General features: G+C 44.2%; 1 protein-coding gene across 5 annotated transcripts in view; it reads left to right on the top strand.

Moving 5' to 3' along the window:
* FAM207A (family with sequence similarity 207 member A) overlaps positions 1-26,715 on the top strand; it is a 325,370-nt gene extending 298,655 nt beyond the window's left edge. For 3 of the 5 annotated variants that reach the window (XM_029606166.1, XM_029606162.1, XM_029606161.1), the window contains one exon: positions 26,025-26,715. In XM_029606166.1, the coding sequence (XP_029462026.1) occupies positions 26,025-26,151 (127 nt within the window). In that variant the 3' untranslated portion in view covers positions 26,152-26,715. Of the gene's footprint in view, positions 1-10,006; positions 10,133-26,024 lie in introns of those variants that run through there. The other 2 variants (XM_029606165.1, XM_029606164.1) reach the window with 1 other exon arrangement.
* Positions 26,716-27,874: the final 1,159 nt, after the last annotated feature.

Raw genomic sequence — 27,874 nt, 5'->3', positions numbered from 1 at the left:
ATCAGTCAGTGCTCTTGGAGTCCGCCCTGAAAAAATCTCGGCACTCCCACACCCATGCCTCCACCCACCCGGGACAAGAGCACAGGGAGCTGGATGCCCTGGGCAAGAAAGTCTTCCAAGATGCTCTGCTGGTGGGCCACATTGCCACTTATCAGCTATACATGACCCAGTATAACTACAATCTCTGGAAATGGGTCCAGGACTTCACAGAAGGCCTGCCCCAACAGCGGGAGGCCCTCTCTGCCATTGTCCTGCTGGGTCTCGAGGCTGGAAAGCATGAGGTGCGATCCTCCTATGATGTCTTTGAGACAGTGGCCCACATAGCTGCGGTGGGCATTGGCGCCAGGAGAATGGCATGGCTCAGAGCCTCTGACCTCCAGCCAGAGGTCCAAGACAAGCTATCCGATCTCTCCTGCACAGGTGAAAACCTCTTCGGGGATAAACTCCGGGATGCAGTAGCACAATTGAAGGATGATCACGACACCCTTTGACAGCTTTCCGCTAGTGCTTCTGTGTGCCCCGTCCTCGGCCAGGAAGTCTTCTAGGCCAGGATCACGGAAGCCCTTTTACAGGCAGAGTAAATATTATCCTCTTGGCCTCCAGGACTCGTACGCCTCGTACCAGCTCCAGGGGTCGCCCTCACCAACAGCGAGCGCCTAGACCCCAGCCAGCACCCCAGCAGGCTACAGACTTTTGACTGGCAGCGAGGGAGCAAATGTTGGTTGACTGTCCCCCTGACATCGGATCCTCCAGTCGGAGAGAAGCTCCTGGGTTTTGCCTATCGCTGGGAAGAGATCACGTCGGACCTCTGGGTCCTTTCTGTCATTCGTCAGGAATACAATCTAAACTTCAGCTGGCTCCCAGAGGCCTCTCCCCCATGTCCATTATAGGGTTCATCCGCCCTCCTTGTAGCGGGTGCAGAAGAACTGGTCCCTCACCATCAACAGTGCCGAGGGTTCTATTCAAGGTATTTCCTCATCCCGAAGAGGAATGGTGGCTTACGCCCCACCCTCGACTTCATGGGGTTGAACAAGTTTCTTGCAAGAGAAAAGTTCAAAATGATCTCTCTGGGCACATGGATCCCACTCCTCAGAGGAGGCTGGCTTTGCTCCCTCAATCTGAGGCTCATGCTCACATAGCCATTGTCCCTGGCCACCGGAAGAACCTACACTTCATGATGGGAAGGCCCATTTCCAGTACAGGGTGCTGCCATTCGAGCTAGCCTCAGTCCCCCACATGTTCACCAAATGCCTAGCAGTGGTGACCGCCTATCTCAGGCTCGGTTGGTACATGTCTTCCCATACCTAGACGACTGGTTGGTCAAGAGCGATTCCAGCGAGGCGACTTTGAGTACTCTGGTCCTAATGGTACGGGACACAACAGACTTTAGGGTTTATCAGCTACTCCAAGTCTCATCTCTGTTCATCTCCCCAACTGGACTTCATAGAAGCTAGACTGGATACGGCACAAGTGAGAGCGTTTCTGCCCAGGGATCGGACTCTTTGGCCACCCTTGTATGGAACAGCCAGCAGGTATCAACCCTCCTTCTGCTTCGCCTGTTAGGCCACATGGCGGCTTCTGCCCATGTGACCCCTCTTGCCTGCCAGTGTATGTGGAGGGCTCAGTGGACCCTATGGTCCCAATGACGACAGGTCTCCCAGGACCCCGAGACTCAAGTCGCAGTCACGGCCCTTCTTTGAGTGTATCTATCCTTGTGGGAAGATCTCTCCATTTTGGAAAGGGGGCTTCCCTTCCAAGCTGCTTTGCCTCAGGTGACCCACACCACCAATGCCTCTCCTCTGGGCTGGGGGGCCCCATGTGAATGGAATCCATGCGCAGGGTCTCTGTTCCACTTCCGAAGCCCAATGTCAGTTAAACTTCCTGGAACTCTGGGCAATCTGTTATGCCTTGTGGGCGTTCAGAGACCAATTGTCCCACAGGGAAGTCCTGATTTGGACAGACAATCAAGTAGCCATGTGGTATATCAGCAAGCAGGGTGGCACAGGCTCGTTCCTGCTCTGTCGGAGGCAGTGCAAGTGTGGAAATGGGCCCTGTCCCAATGGATGTCCCTGCAAAACATGTACCTGCTGGGACATCTGAATGCGCTGGTGGACTGCCTAAGCCGTTCCAGCATCACGAGTGGTCCCTTGACCTGAAGATAGTGGCCAAACTGTTCCACCAGTGGGGCACACAAGACGTGGACATATTCGCCTCGCCCCTCAACTGCAAAGTGAGCAAGTTCTGCTCCCTGTGGTCAGGGTGCAGGCTTCCGGACTGCGATATTTTCTCCCTTCATTGGAGGAAGGGTCTGCTGTATGTCTACCCTTCTCTGCCACTCCACTTCAAGACGTTACTGAAGGTTCAACAGGACGGAGGGACCATGATACTTGTGGCACCCTTTTAGCCCCAACAGGTCTGGTTTCCACTTCTGCGTGACCTGTCTGTGCGGCCACCTATTCTGCTGGGGACAGCACCCGACCTCATCTCCTAGAATCGGGGCCACCTGTGCCAACCAAACCTCCAGGCATTGGCGCTGATGGCATGGATGTTGAGCGTGTAGTCCTTCAGCCCCTGGCGCTCTCAGTCTCTGTTTCCCAGGTACTGGTGGTGTCTCAGAAGCTTTCCACCAGGAAGTCCTACAGTTTGAAGTGGAAAAGGTTTTCCATCTGGTGTGCAGGGCAGGACTTGAATCCTTTCTCATGTCCCCTCCGCCAGCTATTGGACTACCTGTGGCACCTTTCTGAGTCTGGGCTTCAAACCAGCTCGGTCAGGGTCCACCTCAGCGCTGTCAGCGTGTACCATCAAGGTGTGTCTGGCATGTCCATCTCAGTGCAACCCTTAGCCATTTCCTGTGGGCTCTCCTCCAGCTGAAGCCCCCCACCCCCACCCCCCTTCAGCCTCTTGTCGTGACCTGGGACCTCAAGTTGTCCTAGCATGGCTCATACTCTCCCTTTGAGCCGCTGTGGTCCTGCGACCTGAGGTTCCTCACCTGGAAGGTCATCTTTCTGGTGGTAATTACTTCAGCTCTCAGGGTCAGTGAGCTGCAAGCCCTGGTGACGTATCCACCCTACACGAGGTTCTTCCACGGTCATGTAGTCTTGTGTATGCATCCTAAGTTTCTGCCCAAGGTTGTGACTGATTTCCACCTCAATCAGTCCAAGTTACATTTCCAAGGCCTCATTCTCAGGGATTATGTGATCCATTCTAAATCGCAAATTTGCGATGATAAAGGAATTTATCGACACACTAAATGTGGCAAATGCACTGTATGTGAATCCACTATTGAGGGAGATGAATGGACTGACCCGGTTTCAGGATATAAAATCTTTAGAAAAACTAATACTGATTGCTCCACCAAATCAGTAATATATGCGATTGTATGCAGCTGCCCGAAGGTATATGTGGGTCGTACTAGTAGGGCAGTGAAACTTAGAATAGCTGAACATCGCTCTCGTATAAATAATGCAAACATTACAGCTCCCATTGTTCAGCATTGTATAGAACAGCAACACACTTTTGAACAACTGCGGTGGACGGTTATTGATAGTATCGTGGAGGGGCAAGGCGGACAGGCAGCACTTAATCGCCAAGAACAAGCATGGATATTTAGACTCCATACTGAACAACCAAGGGGACTCAATGACCAATTAGATTGGTTTTCTCTGATTTAGAAGCTTTGGATTGGTTTTCCCAGCATCCAGGAAGTGGGTTTAAAAGTAGACGGGAAGTAAGACAGAGCGAGTGAACGCCGTCAGGAGAGCAATGTAGTACGGAGGTTCTGTTGAGCACCGTTGAAAGTGGAAAGTTATTACTGGAGAAGACATCTAATATAAGAATGAACGTACCCTGAGGAAGACAGCTTGTCGAAACTTGCGCAAGTCGGGAGAATATGAGACATTCTTATAAGCTAAGTAGTAGCGACGGTACCTTGACGGCATTAAAACAAATGCAATAATTAAAAAAAAAAAAAAGTGCTAGTCACAGAAAGAAAAAAATCTTTATTAAATATTGGCAAATAAAAACACACAAATTTTGCACAGAGATATGGGAAGATTCCCGCATTTCATTACAGCAATTTTAGAATAAAAATTAAAAAAAATATATAATATATTTAGTAGTAAAATTTGGAAGGTGGTTGGTTGTTAATGATTACACCATAAATATGACACCTGGATGGTGCCTTGAAACATATGAAACGATCACCCATCATCCTCAATTATTTTATTGAGCACAGTAGTGATTTCTGTAACATTTAAAGTTGCTGTAAGGTTAAGCGGGAAATCATCTTTAGTAAGTAAATAAACAGATACCGGGTGAAAATTGGGTGTTTAGTATTTTGTTATGAGCAGGCAGGCCTCTGGCTAGCCAGCAGAGTAAAAGCTCACTCTGCGGGCTATGGCGACCTCTGTAGCTCATCTGCATGCAGTTCCCATCGTTGAATTTTGCTGAGCCTCAACCTGGACTTCTCTTCATACGTTTGCGGCTCATTACTGCTTAGGCAAAGACGGACGTCGGGACAGTGCTTTCGATCAATCCATCCTGCGCAATCTGTTCCAGACATGAACCCAACTCTTCCTGTCTGTGCTTCTGTGGGAACCGCTGTCCTCAACCACCCACAGCGTCACAGTTGTTGTGCCCTTTGGCACCTTGTTCGATCGCTGTTCTTTTCTGTTGGCAAGGACAGTCTGGAACTTGCTACTTACCCACATGTGAGGACTATCATTCTGCTTATCCTAGGAGAGAGCGGTATTTGCTTGCCTGTAACAGGTATTCTCCTAGGACACCAGGATGTTAGTCCTCAGGAATCCCGCCCGCATCCCCATGGAGTTGGGTTCTCCTCCGGTTTGTTTTATTTTTTTAGCTCGTATTTTTCTATATTTTCGAGACTGAAGGGGGACCTTGCATGCACGTGTGGATAGTAGCAGGCTGGGCATGCTTAGTGTTCCAGTCAAAGCTTCTAGAAACTTTGACAAGTTTTCCGTGCCAGGCTCCATCCGATGATGTCGCCCACATGTGAGGACTAACATCCTGCTGTCTTAGAAGCACCTCTTACAGGTAAGGAACTGCGCTATCTTTCTGCTCTGTCTGCTCTTTACTTAAAGGACCCTGGGCTGCTTTAGCAATTGTAATCTCTTTATCAAGATGCCCTAATATCTTTGTTTTTTCTGATATCCTTCGAAGATACATTATTCGAAACATGTACTTATGAGCAGCCATCTTTTTTTCCTCATTCATCTAATTTAAAAGCTAATCTATTTCCTTTTTAAAGGTTAGTGCAACAACTGTGGTTCCACTCTGCTTAAGGTGGAGCCCATCCTGTCAGAATAGGCGCCTCCTCTTTTCTGAACAAATCTGAAACTCTCTTCCCTGCATCATCGTCTCATCCATGCATTAAGACTCTGGAGCCTGGCTGGAACAGAGGCATAGCCAGACACGTACGCGCTGAGCTCTGATTCCTGCAAAGATTTCTCCAAATATGCCTGCAAAAAGGAAAGGCAAACTCCGAATTTTTCCTTCGGATTCGGAGGTTATGGGCCACTCAACAGTTAATAACATCGTTCGTACCTGGGATGACCATCGAAACGGGAGGTGTAAGCTCCGCTGTGGAGTCCACTGAGGAAGCATTGGCTCTACCAGGAGAAGTCACTCTCACTCCCCTGGATCCTTGTAGGCCTGAAATACTCCACTTCCCGAGAGCCCTCAGGCAGCAGAGTCGCAGGTCCGTGACACGGCAGATGCGACTCCAGCGCGAGGAGGCCAGAGGGCGGAGGACGCTGATGCTCCATTACAGTCCACAGCAAGTACTGAGACAGCCCGAGCCGAAGGTTCGACCTCTGTGCCTCTGGCATCTACCCCGACTTCAGAGAGGGAGGCTGAGGGGTTTGGAGGAGCGTCGACTGGTCCCAGTCGGGAGGTTTCGCTGGCGGAACTGTCTCCGGTGCAGAAAACGGGTGAGTCAGTTTCTAGACCCCGCTTTCAGATGCCCGGTAAGCCGGATAAAATAAATTTGGAGGCTATTTGGGACATAATGGCTGCTTTAGTAAAATCAATCGGGGATTTCCAAGGTAACCTGGACAATGCTGAACAAAAATTGGAGGTTTTCGATACTCAGATAAAAGAATTTAAGCCGAGACTGGAAACAGTAGAAGCTGAAATGGGGGAAAACTCAACAATGTAATGTGAAAATTATAAAAGATCTAAATGTAGTATCCAAGAGACTGGAATACTTAGAAAATTACTCACAACATTTGAACTTAAGATTTCTTAATTTTAAAAAATGGTTGGAGAGTTACCATATGTTACCCTTATGAAGTACTTTAAAGAAGTGTTGACATGTAAAGAGGGTGAAATACCTTCAGTCAATAAGTTATATTTTCTGCCTGTGTCCACTAGAATCAGAGAAATAAAACAACCTGTAGATACGAATAAAGGTAACTTGACTAGGTTTCTAGAGGATTCAGCTTGTGAATATTATGAATGTGCTACACTTTTAGTATCATTCATAATTGAGAGAGAGTTATTTATTTATTTTATTTATTTTTAAATTCTTATATACCGACGTTCTGTATAGAATACAGATCACACCGGTTTGCATGGAAACAGAACAGTCGCTTGGGAGCAATACAAGGAACATTTAAAAACAAGGAACATTTAGAACAAGTGGATTAAATAATATCATATATCATAAATATCATAAATAATATCAAAGATATTACGGAAATTATGAAAAGATACTTTAAAAATGTGGATCTCATTTTAGGGGATCACAGATTCGTGCATTTCCAGATTTCACTCCTGCCACTCAAGACAGGAAACGAGAATTTCTAACAATGAGATCACAAGTGCTGGCTTTAGGTTTCTCATATGTTTTAAAATACCCGTGCAAGTGTGTTGTTAAATCTCCAAAGGAATGTTATATTTTCTTTTACCCCGAGCAATTAAAATCTTTTCTAAATGCTAGGAGGGTAATAGTTACCCCCGGATTAAAGCCTTAAAATAAGGATTAGGGATGTGAATCGTGTCCTCGATCGTCTTAACGATCGATTTCGGCTGGGAGGGGGAGGGAATCGTATTGTTGCCGTTTGGGGGGGTAAAATATCGTGAAAAATCGTGAAAAATCGCAAAACCGGCACATTAAAACCCCCTAAAACCCACCCCCGACCCTTTAAATTAAATCCCCCACCCTCCCGAACCCCCCCCAAATGACTTAAATAACCTGCGGGTCCAGCGGCGGTCCGGAACGGCAGCGGTCCGGAACGGGCTCCTGCTCCTGAATCTTGTTGTCTTCAGCCGGCGCCATTTTCCAAAATGGCGCCGAAAAATGGCGGCGGCCATAGACGAACACGATTGGACGGCAGGAGGTCCTTCCGGACCCCCGCTGGACTTTTGGCAAGTCTCGTGGGGGTCAGGAGGCCCCCCACAAGCTGGCCAAAAGTTCCTGGAGGTCCAGCGGGGGTCAGGGAGCGATTTCCCGCCGCAAATCGTTTTCGTATGGAAAATGGCGCCGGCAGGAGATCGACTGCAGGAGGTCGTTCAGCGAGGGTTCCGGCGCCTCGCTGAACAACCTCCTGCAGTCGATCTCCTGCCGGTGCCATTTTCCGTACGAAAACGATTCGCGGCGGGAAATCGCTCCCTGACCCCCGCTGGACCTCCAGGAACTTTTGGCCAGCTTGTGGGGGGCCTCCTGACCCCCACGAGACTTGCCAAAAGTCCAGCGGCGGTCCGGAAGGACCTCCTGCCGTCCAATCGTGTTCGTCTATGGCCGCCGCCATTTTTCGGCGCCATTTTGGAAAATGGCGCCGGCTGAAGACAACAAGATTCAGGAGCAGGAGCCCGTTCCGGACCGCTGCCGTTCCGGACCGCCGCTGGACCCGCAGGTTATTTAAGTCATTTGGGGGGGGTTCGGGAGGGTGGGGGATTTAATTTAAAGGGTCGGGGGTGGGTTTTAGGGGGTTTTAGTGTGCCGGCTCACGATTCTAACTATTTATAACGATAAATCGTTAGAATCTCTATTGTATTGTGTTCCATAACGGTTTAAGACGATATTAAAATTATCGGACGATAATTTTAATCGTCCTAAAACGATTCACATCCCTAATAAGGATCATATTATGAATGATGGTCATCAATCTATGTTAAAGCCAATACTTGCATTATATGTTAACTTGAATAATCTTCCTATTTTCTGCCCCCAATAAGGTTCCTTTAAAGGGGAATGCATTATACTATAATTTTGTGGGATATATTATGTTATATGTTTTCTTATTTTTGGATGTATAAATGCATTTTATTTTCTGTAAGTAAGTTGGTTGACTTGCTGTAAAGTTTAAAATGACTAAAAATAAAATTTAAAAATTTAAAAAAAAAAGACTCTGGAGCCCAACCTGCCTGTGGGGTCCTGCGTGTGGAACAGGTAGCATTTCTGAGAATGAAAACCTGGAGGTTCTGGATTTCAGTTTGAGCCTACATTTTAGCCTTCAGAAGCTCCCCTCTGCTCCTTCCTAGCACACTCTAAAATCTTATCTAAGTGGCACATGAGGTCCGCTACCTTAGCACTAGGCAGGCAAGTTATCAAGCAATCCTCATGCCCACCAGCCATCCAGCTATATACATTTCCAATGATCAAATCACTCACTATAATGGCTGTTTGTAACCCTTCCCTCCTAGGCACACGACCCTGGAGACACATTCTTTGCAGGAGAGGCTAAGGCTTCATCTAAAATGGCAAGTCCTAGCTACAGGATCACTTCCTGCCACAAAGTGATGTTCTCTCACCAGGTGACCTTGCTCCAAGGCAGCTCAAAGCCTGTTTCTCAACTCTCACAATTCTTAAGTGGTAAACAAATACTAACTTATACAAACTCGCAAAATTAACCCAAAGTCATATTTCTAAATGTACACAATTCTTAACACTTGCAAACAAATACTAGGCTTAAAAACTAATGCACCAAAAACACAGCCAATAATACTTTAAACTTTTAAGAATTTTTTTATTTTTTTTAAAGATTGTGTTCTTTCCCTGAAAGTCCAATTTAGCCCCAGCAGTAAAGTTTCTGTAGTTATTCTGGTTTCATTCTCAGAAATTCATTGAGGAAACCTTAAGCCAAAACAGTGTGCAGCTGGGGAAGGGGAAAGGAGAGAATGAGCAATGGGAGATGAGGAAGGGAATAGCACAATTTCTTTTTTCTCCACTTGGCCCTGAGAAGAAACGTTTGAAAACCACTGGTTTAGAGCTGGAACTACCACTATACAACTTACTTTAAAATAGATGACCTGCGCTACCTTGAGAAAAGGGCCCATAAATTACAGATTTAAAAAAAAATGCGTAGTAATTATACCATAAAACATAGATACTAAGCTCTCCCTATTCTTAGTCAGTATTTGAGCACTTATTGATTTAATTGGGGGGGATCCAATGTAAACCTTTATGCAGAAAACAGTGGGACTTTTGCCTGATCATATAAAGTAACAAATGTTTCTGTGGAATATTTTCCCTTGCAGAAGTTTTGGGACACTAAAGCTTTTGGGCAAAAGATGTGCATTTGTAGAATGTGCAAGAAAAGTGACTTTGCAGATGTTTTATCTTTTTTGGCTTAATTTCAAATAATCCTTAAATTTGGAGCTTAGAATACAGTACATGCTTTTCCCACATTTTGGCAGTAGAGGAAGCCACAAAATTTATAATACATATGGAACGTTTCAAACCAGTCACATCTCATCTCTACCTTTTCCAGTTGTTGATTAAAATTATTGGTTCAGTGGGTGGAGGATTAATTCTCATTTCCTTTGGGTTGTTTTCTGTCCATTTAAAGTATTCCAAAATTAAATTTTGCAGTCAAGTTACCCGATTATTTGATGGTTAGTCAAAGTCATGGAGCTGTAGTGCTGCAAATGCATAGCTGGCATTCTAAACCTCCTACCACAAGACTATTGCAGGACTGTCAAAATTAAGCAAATTATACTGTAAATAAATGTTTTTAACAATATATATTCACATTGCATGTAGTTCTTTGGTACTTATGAAGATGAAGAGCTGCTGGCACTTTCTAGGAGTAAAACGTTTAAGTGCTTCCATCTTTCTCTTTGGCTGCCTGTCCAGATCTGCCCCTTAAAAGGAGGCATCTTCATAGAAGCAAGTGGGTCATGTGAACCCCTTATCATGCCAAGTAGAATGACAGTCAAGAACTTTTTGTACGAATGTCTCTGAACTTAGGAAGAGAGACACAGTTCTCCCATCTCTTAATTTCTTTCTAGTAAACCTGCCTTTAGCCCTTCGTTCAAGAGTCCAGTGGACCCTAAAATCTGTGTGAATTCTAGCCATTTAGCACTTCTAGGACAGCATCCGCATCACTCAGACTTCGAGGGGCTTTCTGTCCTAGTGGCTGATTCATTTCAAATTCTTCTGGGACAAATTGTTCTAATCAGGGATGCTGCTAATCTGGGACTGGGGGGCTCATAATAGAAGGGTTCTGCATCCAGAATCTCAGGTCTGCTTAGGAGTTATTTCATCAGATTTCCTCAAGCTTTGTGGTAGGTATGCTTTCAAGGCTCAATTGGCCAACAAATGTGTTTTCCTCCAAATAGTAATTTGTCACTATGTTCTGCATCAATAAATAGGGAAGAATGGTTCATGTCACCTGTGGCAGGAAATTGTTCAAATGTGGCAATGGGCCATCTCCCACAGAATGGTCTTTAAAGCCACATATCTGGTGGATGAGGAGACTGTTCTGCAAGACAGTTGATCCAGGAATCTCTCATATGGATAGGGGACTAGCAGACCATGTATTCTATATGTGGAACACATCTGTGGAACATCTGTATCTCTTCTGTACAGTAAGGTTCTCAAATTTCTGTTGAGAGAAGCATGTAGCAACTAGCCTCAGATGCCTTCACCCTAGATTGGAGTCAGCCTTCCGTAAGTATATCCTCCAATTCCTCTAATCACAAGTCCTTACAGAAACTCAGAGGAAACAAAACTATGATTCTCATAGCTTCCTATTGGCCAAGAACGATTTGGTTCGTGCTCCTCCGGGGCATGTCCATCAAGGCTTCATTCACATTGGGGAATTCCTCAAGGCTGATCACTCAGGATTGGGGCTTGCTTTGTCACCCCAACCTTAGGTATCTGACTCTCATAGCCTGAAAGTTGACATGGTAGCCCTACAGCCTCTGAAAATGTACAATATGTCTCATATCCTTCTAGCTTTCAAGAAGGCTTTCACAAGGAAATCCTATAATTTTAGCATGGAGGACTTTTTTACCATATGATGGAAGGGGAAATGCCCTAGATCCTTTCTCCGGTTGCACAAAAAGCTGCTGGAGTACCTTCTACATCTTTGAGTTGACTTGAGAACCAACTCAGGCTTCACCTCAGTGCAATTGTTGCTTATCACTACCATGCAGAAGGTAAATCAATAGTCATACAGCCTTTAGTTGTCCTTTTTTATTTGGGGCTGCTTCAGTTAGTCTCCCATCATACCTTCTGCTGTGTACTGGGACATCAGTGTGCTACTCAACTAGTTGATATAAGCTCCTTTTGTACCTCTGGATTTGGAAAGTCATATTTTTGCAGCTGGTCACTTTGACATGTGGAATCAATGGGCTGCAGGCCCTAGTGACTTATCCACATTAAACAAACTTTTTCACAATACATTTGTTTTACACATACTTCCAAAGTTTCTGCCCACAGTTGTATCAAAGTCCACAAAAGTGAATGGATATTGCAGTTTAGGTTGAAAGGCCCCTAGTTTCTATCTGGAACAGACTGAAGCCTTCAGATAGTCTACCCAGCTTTTGTTTAATATGAGACCAATAACCTGGAATTTCTGAAGCCATGTACTCTATTTCTGTTTGACTGACAGATTACATTTCCTTCTGTTAGGCCCAGGCAGACCTGGTTCTGGTAAACTATGTAAATACTCGCATTGTTAGAGCAATGGCAGAATCAGTCGCCCATCTGAGATCAATTTCTGTTGAGGAGGCTGTTAAAGTTGACACATGGAGTTCTCTCCACATGTTCACATGTTTTTCAGTAGGGGCTCCTAACACAACAGTAGTTTTGCTAGTCTGTTTTACAGAGTCTGAGGGGTAGAACCTAACTATTTCCCTTCTAGGGCCTGTTATTTTGGTTCCAGACTTCAATTTAAAAAAAAAAAAAAAAAAAGTTACCACCAAGAGTAGTCTGACTATTGGTACTGTTTGAGGTTCGGGTTTTTCCCTTTGTTTCAAACACCCCCCCCCCTCCCCCCCAAAGACAGCCTGTTCCAATGTGTGAAGAATGCCATTCTGCTTGTTCTTGGAGAAACTGGAGTGAGTTACCATTAACAGAGGTTCTACGAGGACAGCAGGATGTCAGTCCTCTCAAAACCTTCAGCTCCCTTTAGATTGATCCTCCAAGTTTTAGCTTTATCATGGACGTAGGGGCCCTACTTGGGATGTAGAACAGTGTCTAGGGCTGGGCATGCACAAAGCTTCTAAAAGCTCTGATATCAAAGTTCAATGCCACGCTCAATCTGACCAATTCACATGCAATTCCCCCTTAAGAAATTGTTTTTGCATCAAATCTATCAATTTATTGATGCTCACGAGTCATGAGTCATTTCAATTCAAAACACTACTTCACTGGGAGGCAATCGAGCCAGTGTATTGACCCGAACTAACTTCCCAATTAACCACAAAAGAAAATTTTTTTAAAGGAATGGAGGAAGGGTTTCATATATCTGAGTCTAAGACCCCCACCAGGGTGAACTCAATCCGTGCATGTATAATCATAAACCAAACCTCCTCCGTCCCTTATTTTTTATCTGTTCTTTTTAAATAGTGTGCAACAAGCCTACACCCTTATGTGTTTCATTTAATAAAAAATCATATTTAAGTCCGAATGGGTCATTCTTCTTTTTTTTGAATATCAAAGACGGATGAACTTCATAGAAAAATTTAAAAGTCCCGACTTATCTGCTGAAAATTGACAACCCAATTTTTGTCAATTTTCAGCAGATAAGTTGGGACTTTTAAATGTTTCTATGAAGTTCATCCGTTCATCCCCTTCCCAACTCTGCTTCTTCCTCTCTCGGTGGGAGGTGGCCATTAAGCCTCCCGCAGCTGCCTTACTGCCAGCTCTACTCTATGCCTCATGCTCTGCTTTGCTGTGGGCCCCCTACTTTCTCAGGCTGCAGCAAAAAAAAAAATATATATAAATGAAGAGTAACAGGACCTTGCAGCCTACCCCTTCCCACAATAAGGGATGCCACGTCCCACAGAAATAGGCAGCCCTCTGAGACCTTGCTCTCCTGAGGCTTTTTTTTTTTTTTGGCGACTCCTAACCACCAATGTGAGTTTAAAAAAAACAACTTATTTAATAAGGGGCTGCTGCCATTTCTGCATTCTGTAGGAGGGAGAAGAGAAACTCAGTAGTCATGTGTGAACAGTAAATGAGTCTTTGTAAGTCTCAGTGTGTGTGAGAGAACGTGTCAGCATTGAGAATGTGTGTGAGGCTTTGAGTCAGTGAGTGTGTGTGACTAAGCGTTTGAGTGTCAATGAGCATGCAAGAGTTTGTGCAATTGAGCATGTCAGTGAGCATGAGTGTGTGACTGAGCATCCTTGTATGCGTCTTGAGTGTGTGACTGTGTGTATGACTGAGCATTTGTGAGTGTCAGTGAGCATTTGTGAGAGTATGCATGTGCTAGAGAATGTGTGTATGAGAGCAAAAACTCTGTGCTTACCCCACCCCCAACAACCTCAGTATATTTGAAATAAAAAATTCCCAGGTGTGGAGAGCAGGGGATTTTTTTATCCTAATTGGTTTTAATTATTTGGTGTTCGCTGCATTCAAGTACTGTAGGTATTTCCCTATCCCGAAAGGGTTTACAATCTAGGGCTTCCCAAACCTGTCCTGGGGACCCCACAGCCAGTCAGGTTTTCAGGATATCCACAGTGAATATGCATGAGATAAATTTGCATGTTCTGAGACTCCATAGTATGCAAATTTATCTCATGCATATTTATTGTGGATGTTGGACATCTGGTACTGTTACTTATAAGCCCTGGGTCAATTCCTAGTTAACTGATGCAGGTTGGGCTAGTGAATGGGGGAGGTTGCCATTCAAATGCATCCTCTCCATTTGAGGGTGCTGGAATGGCCATCCCCCTGGAAATGTTTCTTGAGCAGTTCTCTCCAGAGAGTCTGTGGGCAGTTCCTTATGGTTTGCTAGCAGTTAAGAGGCAGTAAGGAGATCTGACTAGTCCTGAAAGACACAGGAATATAAGAGTCAGGCACGGGACTTCCAGGCATGCTCTGATCACAGTAGCTGTGGCCAGCTTGAGCTCCCACTAAACTTTACTTTTTTCATTTACTTTTTTGGCGATCTCAAAAATATAACCTGGTGATGTCTATTTCTACAGTAAGGGAAGATATTGTTAACTTCAATGTGGGTGACCCAGGAGAAAAAGTTGAAAAAAAATCAGAAAAAGAGCTGAAAGTGAACTAGCGAGACTGTCAGAGGACAACACTGCAAATGAGGCTATTGACGAAAACAAAAAAGTGGCTTATATACATAGCCTGATGGAACAATTTGCAGACAAAATCTCTAAAAAGCTGGACGCAAGACTGGGTGTGATTGTTGACAAGGTTGCACAGCTTGTTCAATCAGTGCAGGTGAATTTTGGAGCAACTTGATGAACAAGAAAAGAAGATTACCGAAGTGGAAATGACTACTATCTTGCTGACAGCAAAGGTGGAAAAATTAGAGAAGAATTAATCAGGCTATGGAAAAAATTGACAACTTGGAGAATTGTTCCCGTTGCTGCAATATCAGGGTATATATCAAAGTGGTATAGTGAAATTGAAAGGTAGAAAGGATCAATGTGTGGAGAGTGACGAAGAAATGGCAGAAATATTAAACGAATACTTCAGTTCTGTGTTCACTAAAGAAGACCCCGGAGAAGGACCATCTCTACTTAACAAGAAACTGGAGGGGAGTGGAGTACATGAAAATCCATTTACAGTAGAAAATGTATGGGAAGAGCTGAAGAATCTGAAAGTGGACAAAGCCATGGGTCCTGATGAGGTTCATCCCAGGATACTGAGGAAGCTCAGAGTTGTGCTGGCGGGTCTGCTGTGTGACCTGTTCAATAGATCCCTAGAAACGGGAGTGGTGCCGAGTGATTGGAGAAGAGCAGTGGTGGTCCCGCTTCACAAGAGTGGGAACAGAGAAGAGGCTGGTAACTACAGACCAGTTAGCCTCACTTCAGTGGTGGGAAAAGTAATGGAGTCACTGTTGAAAGAGAGAATAGTGAACTATCTACAGTCCGGAGAATTGCTGGACCAGAGGCAGCATGGATTCACCAGGGGAAGATCCTGTCAGACAAATCTGATTGACTTTTTAGACTGGGTAACCAAGGAATTGGATCAAGGAAGAGCGCTCGATGTCATCTACTTGGGTTTCAGCAAAGCTTTTGATATGGTTCCGCACAGGAGACTGGTGAATAAAATGAGAAGCTTAGGAGTGAGTGCCGAGGTGGTGGCCTGGATTGCAAACTGGTTGACATACAGAAGACAATGCGTGATGGTAAATGGAACTCTCTCTGAAGAGAGAGCGGTTTTAAGCAGTGTACTGCAAGGATCGGTGTTGGGACCGGTCCTGTTCAATATCTTTGTGAGCGACATTGCGGACGGGATAGAAGGTAAGGTTTGTCTATTTGCAGACGACACTAAGATCTGCAACAGAGTGGACACGCCGGAAGGAGTGGAGAGAATGAGACGGGATTTAAGGAAGCTGGAAGAGTGGTCGAAGATCTGGCAGCTGAGATTCAATGCCAAGAAGTGCAAAGTCATGCATATGGGGAGTGGAAATCCGAATGAACTGTATTCGATTGGGGGGGGAGGGGGGGAAAGGCTGATGTGCACGGAACAGGAGAGCGACCTTGGGGTGATAGTGTCTAATGATCTGAAGTCGGCGAAACAAGGTGATGGCAAAAGCCAGAAGAATGCTGGGCTGCATAGAGAGAGGAATAACGAGTAAGAAAAGGGAGGTGATTATCCCCTTGTACAGGTTCTTGGTGAGGCCTCACCTGGAGTACTGTGTTCAGTTCTGGAGACCGTATCTACAAGGAGACAGAGACAAGATGGAAGCGGTACAGAGAAGGGCAACCAGAAAGGTGGAGGGTCTTCATCGAATGACTTATGAGGAGAGATTGAAGAATCTAAATATGTACACCTTGGAAGAAAGGAGGAGCAGGGGTGATATGATTCAAACTTTCAGATACTTGAAAGGTTTTAACGATCCAAAGACAACGACAAACCTTTTCCGTCAGAAAAAAATCAGCAGAACCAGGGGTCACGAGCTGAAGCTTCAGGGAGGAAGACTCAGAACCAATGTCAGGAAGTATTTCTTCACGGAGAAGTTGGTGAATGCCTGGAATGCCCTTCCGGAGGAAGTAGTGAAGACCAGAACTGTGAAGGACTTCAAAGGGGCGTGGGATAAACACTGTGGATCCATCAAGTCTAGAGGACGTGAATGAAGAGGGGGTGGCTCGCGGGAATGAAGGCTACTACCTGGAGATAATACCCTTATTCAATATACATACACACGGTTAATGCGACTCCAACATTGCTCTAAGCTTCAACGGTAAGAGGAAATGTGGGGGAAAAAAAAGGATTTGCATTCTCAAAAAAGCGGGGTGTGGCTTGCTTGTTACGGTGGTTACTACCCCCAAACCAAATAAGCCTGATACTTTACTTTCAATGCACATCTAACATAGCTCTCTGCTTCAACGGCAGGGGCAATGTAGAAAAGAGGATCTATATATATATAGACAACAACCAACAAGGACTGAATTACATAGTCGAGTAAACAAAAGCATGGGTGTAGCTTGCTTATTGAGACGGTTTCTACCCCTAACTAAGCTACATATTCAATTAGATGCAGTTCAAACACTGCTCTCTACATTAATGGTGGGGTGGAAGAGAAATAGAACTAAAAGGTACTAAGAGCCAAACGTAACAAGTAAGAGGAAAAAAAAAAAAGAGTGCATAGCTTGCTGGGCAGACTGGATGGGCCGTTTGGTCTTCTTCTGCCGTCATTTCTATGTTTCTATGTTTCTATTGGGTGTTCCCATTCCTAAGAAAGTGGAGGGGAGCAACCTGGTCACATACTTTGCTACGAGGCTGCCCCACCTTTTAAAATTTGGGAACGAGGGGCCTCTTAAAATTGACCATGCCCTTAGAGCTCTAGCCCTGGTACCAGCTCAAGGCAGTCGCCCCTGTGCAATGATTATCTGGCTGCACAACTTTACAGAGAAGTATCTCATTTTAAATGCTGCTAGAGCTCTTAATTTCTTACCAAGATCATAAAGTAATGATTTTAAGATTCTTCTGCTGATTTACAGCAAAAACGGCAAGCCTTTGCAAGTGTTTAAAAAAAAAAGAAAGTTGCAGCGGCTTGATTTCCATTATTTATTTATTTTATTTATTTTATTTGTAGGTTTTTATATACCGACAACAGTTTGCACATCGTGTCTGTTTTCAGATAACTTAAAACGTTTTGGCAGTGTCATTACATAGAACGTTTTGGCAGTGCCATTACATAGAACAGTTACCTGCGATCTTTTGATTTCCAGTCACCCTGAGATTACCGAGAATGCGGGGGGGAGGACAGGGGCAAGGGATCGGATGTGCACAAACTTTCTCTCTCTCTCTTTATAAATAAATAAATAAATAAATATATATATATATATATATATATATATATATATATATATATATAAATATATATATATATATATATATGAATGAGGAATGATAGCAAGTTAGAATGTATGTGTGGAAAAGTGATCGTGAATATATGAGTGTTAGAGTGTGTGTGTATATATATATATATTCTCATTCTCTGACACATTCTCACATGCTCACAGCTGCACTCATTTTCCCACATACACACCCCTCTCACACACATGCTCGCTCACTCACTTCTCTCCCTCTTCCACACACACACACACACCCACTCACCCTTCCTCTAACACAAACACACTCACAGATATGTTCTTTCCCCTCCCCTTGGTATACTCCCTCCCCATGCACACACCCATTCACATATGCACACACACACGTATCCCCTCACATTTATATACATGAAGATAGATATAGATATATATTCAAACACATGCACAAATACCCCTCTCACTGACTACCTCTCCCCACCCAAACTCACCAGTAGTGGCAACCTTCTCCTGGGGTTGATAGGAAGACCCCTCCTTCCTGCAAATAGCAGCAGCTTCTTCTACTGCTGCTTCTGCTATTGGCCTCATCCTTTCTTCCTATTCCCACAGGCCAATCATAGGCCTCCTCCCTGCCTGCCTGCCAGCATTGGTCAGCAGGCTCAGGAAGAAGAAAGGAGGCCTCTGGTCACTGGGCAGGGAAAAGGAAGGAGGCAATTGGCCAGTGTAGGCCAATCAGACACCTTTGTTCTCTTCCGGCTCCCCTGCATTTGGGTGGGGTGCATTTGTGTGCTGCTTGCCTCTGTTGATTTAGGCCATTTGTTGACACCAAGGCTTGTTCTCTTGCTTTCCTCTTTCCCAGCAACTCCCTCCACGGGATGTGGACAGCGCGGGGGTGGATTTGTCTTTTTTTGGCCAGAGCAGGGCGCCACAGGCACCCTGCACTGGAGCCTTTGGTTCAAATAGGCTGCTTCACTAGCGAAGTAGCAGAACACCCAGATTAGTTGTTGGCCCAGAGACCCAGCAGTTCCATTAGAATTCCGGAGTCTCCGGGTCAAATCTGGAGAGTTCCCATGTATGGTTATGCAGTGCTTTACCCAGCGTGACTGCGAATCTTTGACGGTATGCCAACTACATTTGGCTCTCAAGGAGGCCGAAAAATAGCTGTGTGAACATGGCAGAAACCTAGTGAGGCCTTATATCTTCTGTTGTACCTTGATTTGAGTTGTAATGATGGGAGTGAAGCATGGCTGACGCTTTGCCAAGCGTGTGATTTGGAAGGTTTTCAGAGGATTGTACTGGACCATGATACTTCCTGCTCCAGATGACTGATTCTTTTCTATAACCTTGCTTTAATTTTTCCTTTTTTTTTTTTTTTTTTTACGGTGCACTGCAGTTCCTTCTGTGTGTGAGTTTTGGGGCACCTTGTGGAGGTGGATGATGGATACCTGGACTTGTCACACAAATAATATGGCTGACCTTCGATTTGGCCTTAAATTATTTTTGAAACTGTGGTGATTTATGAATCTTCAGCTGCTTGCGAGGAAGTACACAAAAGGTCTTCTCCATAAAGTCTGTGCAAACCCTTTTGACTTGTTTTCTTGCTGTAACATTGTCCCTTTTTTTTAGTTTCCTCGCTTTCAGGGGAGCACTGGTGTTGAGATATGGTTGAATTTAATTTTTATTTTGGCTTGACTTTGACTTAAAGGGGGAATTTTATAAATGTGAAGAAGTTTGGGGCCTGTATCATTCGCATTATGGGTATCGTTTACCTGCTGTACCCTGAAATTTGGATTGGCTTATGTGTGATTTATGTTGACGATGGTTTTTTCCCTTTTTTTTTTTTTCTGTTGTGCCTACTGGCTCTGCTCTATTTCTTTTTATGCTATATATTTGATATATGTCTGAATTGAATGTATTATGTATGCTGAAAAAGTTTAAATAGTTAAAAAAAAAAAAAAAAGTCAGGCACATCCTGCCAGGGGATCTTGATCAGTGTCAGATGGGTATTCCTTCCAGTCCCCTCACTGGCTAGTTGGGATTTCCCTCTGGGTTGATTTTTTCCAGGTTTTGACAATTTTCCTTGATAGGAGCCTTGTGAGACCCTGGGTACCACCTGGGCCCAGGGAGCCCTGTCTGGGGCTGCTCAGATTAGGGAAGACTTGCCCTGCCATATTCTCAACAAGGAAGGAGTTGATGACCCATTGCAAGGAGGAACTGCAGTGTTACATTCCTTTAAAGGGAAAAGGGGTTCAGTTTTGAGATCCAGAAGGAAGAGTTTTTGGCTGCCCCTTCCTTCTTGCATTGGAGCAGGGCAAGCTGCCTGTCTTCAAGAGAATCCCTCTCATCTGGGATCCAGAAAAGAGAAACAAGAAAAAACAAGATGATCACCTAACCATCCCCATCATTCATCAAGATGCATTATTGTGTTAATGCACACGGTGTTGGTTTAGGGGCCAGTTTTGCAAGTAGAGTGAGATGTGCGACCCCCTACGGTACACCTCTGCTCTTTCTTTTTATGCTATATATTTGATGTATGTCTGGTTTGAATGTATTATATATGTTGAAAAAGTTTAGTTAAAAAAAAAAAAAAAAGTCAGGGTACTATCAAACTAGGGTGAGATAACATAGTACAAAATTTCATCTTTTTGAGACTTTCCTCACTCCAAATGACATCAAATCTTCACTGAGGTGTACTGTGCGGGTCGCACGTCTCACTCTACATGCAAAACTGACCCCTAAACCACCACCAACTGTTGTGTCCGGTTCCTGACGCCCTTTCTCCGCCCTCCTTACCTCTTTGGCGACTCCCTCTTTGCCCGCAGCAAGATTGGGAGCCTCAGACCAATATCCTGGACAAAGATGCTTCGTCAGTTTCACCTCGCGCATCATTCAAAACCTAAGCCTGGTACCCGAAGAGGAAATCGCCCTTTGAAGGGGAATACTGTTGTGTCCGGTTCCCGACGCCCTCTCTCCGCCCTCCTTACCTCTTTGGCGACTCCCTCTTCGCCCGCGGGAAGATTGGTTGCTGCGGTGTCCTTCTGCCGAAGTCCTCCGGCGTTCCCGGACCGGCTAGATGCTGCTACCCGCCATGTTTCCTGGAGGCCTAGGGGCGCGCGCATGGCGTGGCCCCAACTGAAGTACCGGCGATGGCGCAAACCTCAGGGGCATCCCCCTGAGATGACGTCACCCGCGACGGATATATAAGGTCTTAAAATTTTGCTAACAGATTGAGTTAGCAAGGGTTACTCTACCTAAGCTACTCTGCCTCCTCGGACTTACCAGGGGTACCCGCTCCTTGGGGGCCTCGCTCTCTCCTTTGTTTTTCAGGTGACAGTCTGGAACCGGTACTCGCTCCTCGAGGGCCCTTTTTCCCCAGACTTGTTCCGTTTTCTCTTCTGCCTGGAAGTCATCACTGCCAACTACATCAGTGAGTTACCATCGCTCTCAGAGCTTTCCCTGGAACCAGGTACTCGCTCCTCTAGGGCCTATACATTCCAGCTCCTGGGCTTCCATGAGACATTGTGTGAGTGTTACCATCAGGTTCGGTACATGAACTCTGCATACCCTGCCTACTCACTATATTTCATTTTCTCTACAGCTCAGCCTCCAGGGATCGCTGTTCCAGTATCTGAGGGACTACAGCCCAGCCGGGCATTCCAGTTCACTACTGCCACCTCTGGTGGTTCAGTATACTGTCTAATAAAAGAACTAGTGTGTGTCTGTCTCCATACTCTGAGCTTGATCTGTGGTCCCTCTCGGGATCTCCCCCCCCCCCCCCACCCGGGGGCGTGGTCATCTGCCATTGGTCCAAAGATCCACCCACAACTCTCCTAAATAACAACAGATTGCTAACTCCCTAGCAGACTGCTAACTCCTAACACCAACACCTCACCTCGACCTACTAGGTGGCCCTCCTATAGAGAGATAAATACTTCCCTATTATGAGGGCCTTGTAGATAGTCAATCTCTCACTCTCTCTCATCACAATGTGTGATAATACTGATGCGAAGCAGTACGTTACCGCTTCATGCAGTAGCCCAAAAATGTCCATAAACATGCCCCTTTCCTTATCGTGGGCATTATCAATGCATTAGTAACACATTTTGATGAATTTAGGGACATGAGAGAGACCAAAGATCACTGAGGACACCCATCCAGAGTCTTCACCCCCTGGGGGAGGGGGGGAGAGGATTTGAGACTTTCTACGAAAGACTATATTTACTATTTTTACCAGTTTGGAAGGTGTTTCTGCCCAGCTTTAAGGATACCCTGCCCACCTGGGAACTTCACTTAGCTAAAGTGTGGAGGGTGGAAGTTTCCCTGGCCCTGGTTCCAGAGATTCATGCCCAGGTAGAGGGGAGAGACTGTAAGAAAAGACATTGTGGTGCAGAGGATTTTGTTGCTGCCATTTTACAAATTGATTTACCCATCAGTAAAGATTATTTTTGGGCATAACTCCATGCCTCCTGCGTGTTTTTTTTTTTTTGGGCTTAAACTGCACACGCAATCATGTATCGGAGACACCACTTCTCAGGGGCAATGAGAGAGATGTGTATCTGAGCCACCCTTAGCACTCCGGGCCCTGTAAGAGACTCCTTCCCTCCATAGAAAAAAGAATTCAGAATGGAGACCGTGCAATAGCTAGCCTGAGGTACCAGCCTTGAAGAGACTTGCAATCTTTTATGGCCCCACTAGAGCATAGCTCGCTCCCAAACATGGGGTTACAGGGATATTCCAAAAACCCAACTGGCTGTGGGGTCCCCAGGACAAGTTTGGGGAGGTATTTACTAAAGGTTTTCTCCCACTTTGTGCCTATGGGGAAAAATGCTTGGTACTTAAAGCTTTACGTTTGTACCCAAGATAACAAGGTAAAGTGACTTGCCCAAGGCTATAAGGAGCAGCAGTGGGATTTGAACCCTGGTTTCTGTGGTTCGTAGCCTGCTGCTCTAACCAGACATTCCCAGTCCTTTTGACTTTGGGCAAGTCACTTTATTTACATTACCTCAGATACTACTTAGATTGTGAGCTCTTTGGAGCAATGACTTATTGTACCTGAATACTTATCACCAATATACAGCGCTGAACATGTCCAGAAGCTCTATAAAGATAAATAGCAGTAGAGCAAATATAGGAATAACTTTAAGATGATTAATTCCAAAATGAAGAGAGGCAGGATGCTCACAGAATACATGAGCTAGGTAAAGATCCTACACGAACTGCCACAGTAAAAAATTGTAGAAATTTAAGTAAGTGAAAATAGAGGAAGACTTGTTTTTTCATCAAAACCTAGATTATTCATTGGTTTCCTGGTGAAGATTTTTGCTGCCAGCATTTGTACCTCCAAAGCCTGGCTAACTTGTTCAAAGCTAATATTCTTTTTAATATTTGGAAACGCTTATGTGGTCCTGATGTCAGCAGGACTGCCAGAGCATTCACTTATGAAGTGGATACAGTTAGTGCCATATTTTCTCTGCTCCTTTTGGTACTGAGCTCCTCGTATTTTAAATAATTATAAACAAGCTTTTTAAATTTTTGTTCTAAACTTTTTTTAGGATCTGTGCCCTGGATTAATTGAGGACCACCTGACTGTGCTCATTAATGTAACTGTGCCTGATTGGTTAGGCACTAAATCTGTCTTTACAAATAAGACAACCATAATTCATACATGCAGCTATTTTTTTTTTTTTTTTTTTTTATGGCTTTGTGGCATAATGGGGCCATGCTAAAAGGCTCTGAAAGGAGAGTCTCAAGAGCAACATCAGGAAACATTTTTTCATAGAAGAGGTGGGTGTATGCAACGCCCTGGAGCAGATGGTTGGAGGCTAAAACACAAACTGATTTTAAGAGGGCATGGTATAAACACAGAGGATCCTTAGTTGCAAGATGTGAAGTGATAGCAGATGTACGGCCTTACAGCACATATTTAAGTGTTTAACATGCTCTACTCAATGATAAAACAACTAGATTTGGGGTTGCCAGAATGAATGGCAAAATGGGTAATACAAAACATTTGATGTCCTAGTGGAAACACAGGCAACCACGCAGTGGAGTCTATTTAGCAGGCTGCTGTGATCAAATTAACTAGCAATTGAGTCTTTCTGGCAGGCTGCATGTACAGCAATAACTATTCAGCAGTGGGCTGAGAACCAGGGAAGCCAGAGTTGAAAGCCAGGTAACGATCCTTGTGACCTTGGGCAAGTCACTTCCCTAGCATTGCCTCAGGTGCATTATTAGGTTGTAAGCCCTCTGAGGATAGGAAAATACCTAGAGTACCTGAATGTAACGTAGCTTTAGCTGCCAATAAAAAAAAAAAAAGTGATCTAAATTTCTTATTGAAATCACTGGCAGTCACTTAGCTGGGCCAGCAGGCTGTGCAGGTGATCTAGGAGGCTGGATGAAATGGCCATGCTAGTATTGGTAGCTATTTAGATTCAAAGCTTTCTGGATAAACATGGGGAGGGGCTGGTGGTGAATTAAATAGGGGATCCTTGTAAGCTAATCTGCCCATAATAGTCACATACACCTGAGAAAGGTGAATATCTGGATAAGGAGAGAGATCTTACAAGTGATCACAGACAACTGGGATATATCCTAGCAGTATGAACAGGAATTAGCTGAGAAAACTGAAAAGGCCAGTTGATTTTTTTTTTTTTTTTTTTACTGTTACTATGGGATGGAGTTTCAGAAGGCTGAACTGGCTAACATTAGGACTAAACCAGCTAATTGTCTGCTTTTAAATAGATAACCCCCCCCCAATTCTTGCTAAATTTAACAGCCTAAGTTCACAAGGCAATAAAATTTGCTGGTTAGAAAAGGGGCAGCTCCAGGGACATTCCCAGGGCAGGCTTATAACTCAGCTGGTTAGTGCAAATTTTCAGTACTAATCATTAAAGTGTAGGTAAGCAATCCTAGCTGTACAAATGGCAGCCCTAAATATAACCAGTCACATTTTTAACCAGCTAGATTTAGATGAATTTTCAGTTGAAAACTTAGCTAGTTGTGTTTGGTTGAGATTTAGCCAGTTATCTTATCCATTCACCAGCCCTTTGAAAATTGACTGCTAAGTTACCATGTTGCTAATGGTGTAGTATTACAAATGATTGATACCACTTTGCAGGGCAACATCAGCTTATTGTGGGTTCCCTCCTTGTTTGTTTTGATTATACTGTTGGGTCCCTTGTTTTTTGCTGCACTTTTTATTTATTTTTTTGTGTATCATTACAAATGCCAGCAAGCTGAGAACTTGCTTTTATCATGACTGAAGAAGCATAAAGATAAAAATCAAGACTCCTCTCAAAGCCTTGTGATAGTCTAACCTGTGGTAACCTGATTTACCTTGAAGCCTGCTAACCCAAATATTGGGTTGGCACACAGTACTAAAGTGCATTATGCCTTCCAGAACATATTGAATTCAAGTCATTCTGACTGACCAACTAAATATGTGGCTTCCAAATATTTCTCATACCATAGACCTTATGATTGTGAGTCCAATCTGAACACGTTTTTGGAGGCTGTGGAATATAAAAAATGCAAAATAAATAAAATAGAATAAATATATGAAGAAAAAATTATCCAGTCAAGAAGCCCGAAATGTGAGCATCCAGTAACTACTATTACTTTTTTCCCTTGTGTTTCGTGTAAAAGAATCTTTTCTGCAGCCTCTATTAAAAGTTGAGGATATTGGTGCACTGCACCCAGCTGCTTGTTTTTATGCTTGATGGTGTTACATGTTTGCATACAGGTATCAGATTAGTGTCAGATGGCTAAGTCATAGCCGTAGAGCTTTTCTGTCCTGCTCATTCAGAGGGACTCCATAATGCGGGGTTCTGTTATCTTGCTTGCTTGTGAAAACTTTGAAATATGTCTGTTTTCTCTCCTGCTTGCTTATAAGCACTTTATAATGCTACCCTTATGTCTCCTTGCTCTTAGATGCTTGCTATCACTTCCCTTGGCTCTCATTTATAAATGCTTTATGATGCAGCCTTTTTTTCATGCTTGTATGTGTTATAATGCTGTCCCTTTCTCCCTTGCTCATTTGCAAGTGCTTTCTTGCTTCCCTCTTTTTCCTCCTTGCTTGTAAGCATTTTGTAGTCCTTTGCTGGTCTTTCTAACATACTTGTTTCATTCTGTCGCCATTTATTTGCATTCCTGTGTTTCATAATGTCACCTGGCCTCTCTTGCTTATTGGTCTTACAAGCTCGTCCTGAGATTGCCCTCTCTTGACATCTTCATAAGTAATTTATAATGTCCTTCTCTGTCTTCTAACATCCTTATATTGTATTTATTTTTTGTTGGGCTTTTTCTTGCAGAGAAAAGGAGGTGACCCATTTTCATGAGGTCATTTCAAACCCTTCCTACAAAGCTAATCCCCTGACAGCTGTAAGAGAGCATCTTGCCAAGAGAATGAAACAAGAAGAGGAGGGCAACACCCATTAAGCAAGCTGTGGTATCAAAGGCTATACAAGTGGAAGGAGAATGTAATTACTTTTAGCAAATTAAAAAAAACCAATGCCTTTCATCTGAAGTTTTACAGAAAACGCAGTGGATTGCTTTAACAGCCTCTGATTCTTCAACAAGGTTAATCTCTCTTACTGCAGTGACAACTGATGCACCATGATCTCCTTGGACTGGAGCAAGACATGCTTGTATTTTTATTTTAGTCTTGTCCTATAAATTTAGAGTGGCCGTACCAACCTGTGATGTGGTAGAAATGTAATCATGTTTAAAGTTTCATAAAATGCTGAAATACCGATCTATTGTCCTCCTTAACCCTTTTAAAGATAATTTATTTCTGATAATGCTGAAAACTAATTGAGAAGTTCCTTGTTGTAAGGGTTTAGAGACTTGATCAGATACATGTATTTTTCCTCTTTGTTTTCTATTATGGGGTTATGCAACAGTGGCATAAATGTGTGGGCAACCAGACTGTTTATATCTTCTTATCAGTAACAGTGTTTTTTAAAATAAACAGAATAAACTATTAAAGATTTTTTTAACATACTGATGCTTATATCTTATTTATCTCTGTCTTTGGTATTTCATCCTCTGTGAGAGAGAGAGAGAGAGGCAGTTAAAGGGCAATTTTCAAAGATTGCATGGATGAGTAAAAGTAGCATCTACTTTTACTCGCATAGCCTAATGTGAATTTTTAATCGCAGAATACCTGCATAGTTGGTGACTGGAAATCTCCCTATATGCAGGTTCAGCGGATCTACTTGTGTAATTCCTTAGTTTAGGCAGGTAGATCCCTTGCAAAAGAGCCCTGTCGCCCCAGACTGGAAGTGAAACCCCTAACTCCAAAACTCAATACCAAAACCTGCCACCCCCTATATTATGATTCACCCATCCTGACCCCTTTCCCACCTCTGAAGCCTTCTAAAATTGCCCTCTCCCCATGTCATGCATCTCAGTCCCCCAACGAGGTTGGAACCAGCAAGTGTTCCCCTTCCCTACCCCAACACCTCACTGAGGTCTTCCAGGATCCCTCAACCTAATCCCTTACTCTTGAGTAGATCTTTTTTTTTTTTTTTTTTAAAGGACAAACATGCAGGCCTATGGGGCATTGTATAGTGGCAGGCTGGCCAGTACCTTTTTGAATTTGGCGCAGCTGCAGCAGGAGGGACAATACCCTTTCCACCTTTCTTTTCCAGTGGACATGGAGGACAGTCAGCAACTGGGAACTCGGCACATGCTTTAGCAGCTAGGGGGACATCTGGTGAGTCAGTTGATATGAGCGAATACACACACAAAGGGCATAGAGGAAGGGTGAAAGGCAAGCACAGATCTCCTCCCTCCTAGCGATTACCCGGTTTCAGCATTCTATATCAATAATGGGACACTCAAGCAGAGAGGAGAGCCAAACAGTAGAAATTTGGTCCTAACCTGGGACTATCCAAAAAAGGATGGATGGTGAGCTGGATTGGGCGAGGGGGCATGCAGGGGAATCAATTATTGCCTTTGCTATGGTCTCTAACTGAAAAGCTCACCACCAGACCTGATTGGTCATCTGGGAGGTAATAATCTTGGAAAAAGGGCTGGGCAGGCCTTGTTGAATAACAGGGATGATCTTGGTTGTTTTACCAACAGTTGGACTGGCACATGTATATGCTGGTTGGAGATTATTCACTGTTATCGGATGGCTGGAACCGGTTGGTGGGGT

This window comes from Rhinatrema bivittatum, chromosome 6 (assembly GCF_901001135.1).
Source record: "Rhinatrema bivittatum chromosome 6, aRhiBiv1.1, whole genome shotgun sequence".
In the NCBI taxonomy this organism is placed as follows: Eukaryota; Metazoa; Chordata; class Amphibia; order Gymnophiona; family Rhinatrematidae; genus Rhinatrema; species Rhinatrema bivittatum.
This window is presented reverse-complemented; position numbering and strand designations above follow the sequence as displayed.